At 42.4% G+C, this 5,835-nt stretch overlaps 1 protein-coding gene across 1 annotated transcript; it reads left to right on the top strand.

Moving 5' to 3' along the window:
- The first annotated feature begins 1,877 nt into the window (after positions 1 to 1,877).
- On the top strand, positions 1,878 to 4,517 carry LOC147898884 (pentatricopeptide repeat-containing protein At2g34400-like). Its single transcript, XM_087379243.1, has 2 exons — positions 1,878 to 2,522; positions 2,655 to 4,517. Exons 1-2 carry the CDS (start codon positions 1,878 to 1,880, stop codon positions 4,515 to 4,517), a joined length of 2,508 nt encoding a protein of 835 aa, XP_087235369.1.
- Positions 4,518 to 5,835: the final 1,318 nt, after the last annotated feature.

Here is a 5,835-nt window from a genome sequence, read left to right as displayed (position 1 = left end):
GTACCTCCTCTCAAAGATTGGAGTAAAACACATATTATTTTGCACACATTCATTGCAACTACATGTAATTGATTTAAATGTAGATTATAATATGCAAGCATTTGACTTACTTTACCTCAATGAAACTAGAATTGCACATCTAACAGAATATATAAACAAACAAAAATTTTCTACAATCATGACATTTCAAGGAATGTGTACATCACTCCTATATAAACGAAGACTTTCCTTATCCTCACATAAAATGTATACAATCCCTAGACTTGAAATGATTACAACACATTTCCAATCAAATTCAAGGCAATCAATGTTTATTATTTCAATATATTGAACCGAGGTATGTCGCCTTTACACTTTCTTACAGCACCTAGGACAAACATTGCTTACAAAACCATCTAGTTACCCAACTTTTGCTTTAGGAGCTTTCAATATCAACATGCTTGAACATTCTCAAAAGCAAATACAACTAGCAAATCTCATGGAACAACATCATCTACACTTAGTAAACAAAGCTCAAACAATCATGTATAGATCTAAAATTGATCATATCTGGACAAACGCATAGATTACCAACAATAACATTGGAACAACTCAAGCATACTGGACTAACCATAGTCTTGTTTACATTGCGTATCAATTTTCAGCACACCTACCATTATTTACAATACCTTAGAATTGCATGCTTAAGTACCTGAACTTGAAATGATCACAGCACACTTCTATTACAGAGAACAATCTATACACCTGAAATCCACAATATCTAGACAAATGCATCGATTATCAACAATTACTTTGGAACAATGGATGCCTAAGCAGTTTTCTCTAGCTTTTCCAAACCTCATCATTTCCTATGATCAAACACGGAACTGAGTATTCCAGGAGAGCGCATCACATGCAATAGGAGTTCTATTAAATGCTTTGTGTAGTTTGGTTGGGGGCACCTATCTACGCTTATGATTTGCCATATTGCATGGCCAATATTCTTGGTAATTTCATGTTAATATTGATGTTGTTAGTGTTATTGGTCTTATGCTTGATTGAGGCTTGATTATTGTGCTTTGTGATTCATTCAATTGCCCGTTAACAACTAATGTAATTGACAACTAAAGTGCAAGTGATAGAACTAGTACAAGGGATTGGAATTGATGAAATGATACCAATTGAGATCTCGCAAAGTGCAAATGTCATTACTTAGTCAAGTCTGACCATGGGAGCGCATCAAATGCAACAAGAGTCCTAGGGAACGCTTTGTGTGATTTGGTTGAAGGGACCTAGTAGCATATGATTTGCCATACTAATGGTGAGTATTCTTAGTAATTTCATGTTACTATTGATGTGGTTAGTGTTATTGGCCTTATGCTTGATTATTGTGCTTTGTGTTCGTTCAGTCGATCGTTAACAACTAACGTAATTTAGTGAGTAAAGTAAAAGCGATGGAACTAGTACAAGGGATTGGAATTAATGCCAAGACAAATTGAGATCTCGCAAAGTGCACGGAGTGTGGCCTCGAGCCAAATTTGTATTTCATAGATGTTGCAAATCTGAGATAATATCAAGGAAAAAACCATAAACTATTTTTGAATAAAGTAACTAGATGAGGAATTATCATAGTTTTCCTATTAAACAAAAGCCACTGCGTATGTGCAATTGTGCTCTCTTCTTTGCATTAAAAAAGAAATGTTTGTTTTGAAATCATCTTGATCCAAATTATGGAGCACAAATGTGATGAGTTCCTCCTATTTCCTTAAGTAGTTGTTTAAAGGTCCCCCTTATTGGGAAGGGCCGCTTAAAAGTGTGCCAAAAAGTGGTCACACTTGAGAATGATGAGGTTAGAATCGCAGCAATGACGCTCCCAGCTGAGGAGTCATCGCTCTGAGATGGAGACGGAGATGCATCTCCACAAGAGGTGGTCTCAGCTCAAGGAGGCTAAGGCACTTCCTCCACCTCTTGCGGAGATGCATCTTCCCAAGAGATGGTCTCAGCTCAAGGAGGCCACGGCAATTCCTACAGTGGTTAAGATTCCTACGGAAAAGGTTGAGGCACTTCATATCCTTACGGAGGAACGTATGGATGAGCTTTCAGTGTTTAGAAGAAACAATTTGATGCAAAGGTATGCAAAGCGGGGCAGCATGCTGCATGCTTGCCATGTGTTTGACAGCATGCCAAAGCGTAATGTGGTATCGTGGAACATTTTGATCCAGGGGTATGTCAATCACGAAGAGGGTGCCCGGGCTTTAGAGTTATATGCACGGATGTGCCATCAGGGTGTCCAACCAGATGATCGAACCTTAGTTGGCGTATTGAAGGCTTGCAGTAGCCTGGCAGCGTTGGAAGAGGTGAAGCAAGTTGGTGGGAAACTTAAAGTAGGATGCCTAGCTCAAGGTAGAGCCATCCACTCCCAGGCAATAAAGACTGGATTTGAGGTGGATATATTCGTGGCAAACACCTTGGTGAATATGTACGCAAAATGTGGGAGCATGGAGAATGCACGTCGTGTCTTTGACGAATTACCTCATCGTAATGTAATTACGTGGAATACCATGATTTGGGGGTATGCTGAGCAAGAAAACAGTGTACCAGGCTTGGAATTGTATAGACGGATGCACGAGGAAGGTGTCCAACCGAATGATCGAACCTTTGTTGGTACATTGAAGGCTTGCAGTAGCCTGGCAGCATGGGAACAGGGGAAGGAAAGTGACTGGAAATTTGCAAAGTTAGGGTGCTTGGCTCATGGTAGAGCGATTCACTCTCAAGTAGTAAAGAGTGGGTTTGAGTCAGATGCATTTGTGGTAAACGTCTTGATGAATATGTATGCGAAGGCTGGGAGCATGGAGGATGCAACGTGTGTATTTGGTGAATGTTCTCATTCTGATGTAGTCAGGTGGAATACCATGATCCTGGGGTATGCTGAACAAGAGGACGGTGCACAGGCTTTACATTTGTATGCACGGATGCAGAAGGAAGCTGTCCAACCTGATGCTCGAACCTTTGTTGGTGCATTGAAGGCTTGTAGTTGCCTGGCAGCGCTAGAAGAGGGAAAGCTGGCAGTGATAGAAGAGGAGAAGCAAGCTGAGTGGAGGCCTCGGAAAGTAGGGTGCCTGGCAAAGGGTAGAGCCATCCAATCCCAAGTAGTAAAGATTGGATTTGAGTCGGATGTGTTTGTGGGAACCACACTGGTTGATATGTATGCAAAATGTGGAAGTATGGAGGATGCATGGTGCATATTTGACAAATTGCCTCATCGTAATGTGGTCACATGGAATACAATGATCTTGGGATATGCAGAGCGAGAAGACAGTGCTCTAGCTTTGGAATTGTATGCATGGGGGCACGAAGAAGGTCTCAAACCAGATACTGGAACATTTGTCGGTGCATTGAAGGCCTGCAGTAGCCTGGCTGCACTTGAAGATGGGAAGCAAGTTGGTGGGAAATTTGTGGAAATGGGATGTCTGACAAACAGTAGAGCCATCCACTCCCAAGTAGTAAACAGTGGCCTTGAGTCAGAGTTATTTGTGGGAACCACGTTGGTAGATATCTATGCAAAATGTGGGAGCATGGAGGACACACAACGTGTCTTTGATGGATTGACTCACCGTGGTGTGGTTGCATGGAATACCATGATCTTGTGGTATGCTGAGCAAGAAGACAACGAGGAGGCTTTTAGACTATATGCACAAATGCAAGAGCAAGGTGTCCCCTCCAGTAGCGTTACCTATGTTGCAATACTAAAGGCATGTGGCAACACAGCAGCTCTAGAAACTGGAAGGAAATTGCATTCTCAAATGAGCAGGATTGGTTTTGATGTCATCTCAATTGTTGCAACCAGTCTTATTGACATGTATGCTAAATGTGGGGGCATGGTCGATGCTCAACGCCTGTTTGATGTATTGCCCACAAGAGATGTTGTAGCATGGAGTGCAATGATTGCAGGACATGCCCGCCAGGGAGACAGTGAACCTGTGTTTCATTTGTTTGAGAGAATGAAACAGGAATGCATAAAGCCAGACAGGGTAACATTTCTTAGTGTTCTCAATGCATGTAGTCATGTAGGCCTAGTGGAGAAGGGGCAGGAGTACTTTCAGGCTATGAGCAGACAACATGGCATCACCCCGACTATAGAGCACTATAGTTGCATCGTTGATATCCTCGGTCGAGCAGGCCGAGTGGAGGAGGTTATGGAAATGGTGGAGAACATGCCCTTCCAACCTACTGTTGTTGTATGGTTCACTGTGTTGGCCGCTTGCCAAAAGTGGAAGAACGTAGAAGTTGGAAGGCATGCCTTTGATAATGTGGTGAGACTAGATGCAAAACTTCCTGCAGCGTATGTCCTGATGGCAAACATATATGCTGATGCTCGGATGTGGGAGGACTGTGACAAGATCCAGGTAATGAGAACATTTGCTCAAGCATGGAAGAAGCCAGGACAAAGCTGGTGGACTGACCTTAATGGAATGGTGCCTTCATTTGTGGTGGGGGCTAGGAGCCATCTTGAAAGCAGACTGTATTTACAAAGCTGAAATATCTTTGGTTCAAAGTGGAGAAGAAACATATACCTGGAAAGATGAAAAGGTAAATGCACAATGTAGACACAGTGAGAGGTTATGCCCTAGTCCCAAGGGTGCACCTATGTGTTGGGCAGAGCAGTGTGTAATTCTGGAGTATTAGCTGGCAGTATCAGATCTCTGGGTTACAGTTCTGTATGTTAGTGGAGAGGGGGTTGGCCAATTGTAGAACATATTTGGAAACTAATATTGGTGAAGGACTCTACGTATGGATAAGATTTGCTATACCTGACAAAGATGCATTTTTCACTCTTAGGATTGAATGTCGTCTCAACTTTCTTGTTCACACACACATAGGCCTCAAGATTGAAAACTCTCAAATGAGCAATGACGGGTTTTTAACAGCAATAGGCCTCAAATAGAGTTTTAGCTTCAACCATTTATGTCATAGTCTAGTTTAGAATGTGGAGAGCTGTCATGACTGCCTCTGCCCAGAGGATGATGGAATGTTCTTCCCCATCAGCGTACCCAAACTCAATATCTACCATGGAAGGTTTTTCTTTTATGTAGGTGCTTTTCAGTTGATGATAACAATCAAGACTCGGATATTTGGGGAACTGCAAGGCTGTTGATTTGCAGCAATTCTGTGCGGAGATGCTTAAATGAGCAGGTAGTTCTTTGGATCGTGATATGTTCAATTTAGCCATGCATAAGGGGTTTTCAGCAGAATGGATAGAGAACTGATTCGAGCTCCTTCATAAGATGGTGGCAAGAACTGATTGAGCAACTATAGGACCACCATGGTTATCTTGGTGACGGCCAAGTTATTTGAGATAGGGGCAAAAATCAGCAAATGTTTGGAGACAAGTAAACAGGGGCAAGGGAAAAGCAGCTAGAGCCAATTATTGGGGGGAGGTGTCCAACTGTTGCTTTGTCGATATGCAGGAAGGCTTTTGATACAATCTCCACTTTGGCCAAAACATAGGAGTGTGCTCATTGCAGGGTCAGGTTGAAAGACGGGTGTCAGACGTGTTTGCTAGTGAATTGGAGTCGAGCAGGGATGCTCACTCTCTCTCACCTTGTTTGGCCTATGCAGGGACCAACAGGAACAAATGTTGATGGATTATTCACAGTAGGAGGGGATCTTTCAGCCCATGGTTGGGTAGACAATGATCGTATCTCTACTCTAGACAGATTATATGATTCTGTTCTCATGATCTTAAGGACAGGAATAAAGGTTAATGCCTGCCTTGGAATTTGTGTGTCAGCATAGTGGTATCACAATGAATGTTGGCAAGATATCCTGCCAGTATTTTTCTAACTAGTGGACATG

Source organism: Dipteris shenzhenensis, chromosome 9, assembly GCF_047967505.1.
Source record: "Dipteris shenzhenensis isolate YYH24624 ecotype China chromosome 9, Dip_SZ_1.0, whole genome shotgun sequence".
NCBI lineage: Eukaryota > Viridiplantae > Streptophyta > Polypodiopsida > Gleicheniales > Dipteridaceae > Dipteris > Dipteris shenzhenensis.
Note: the sequence above shows the minus strand (reverse complement) of the source record. Positions and strands in the feature narration are given on the sequence as shown.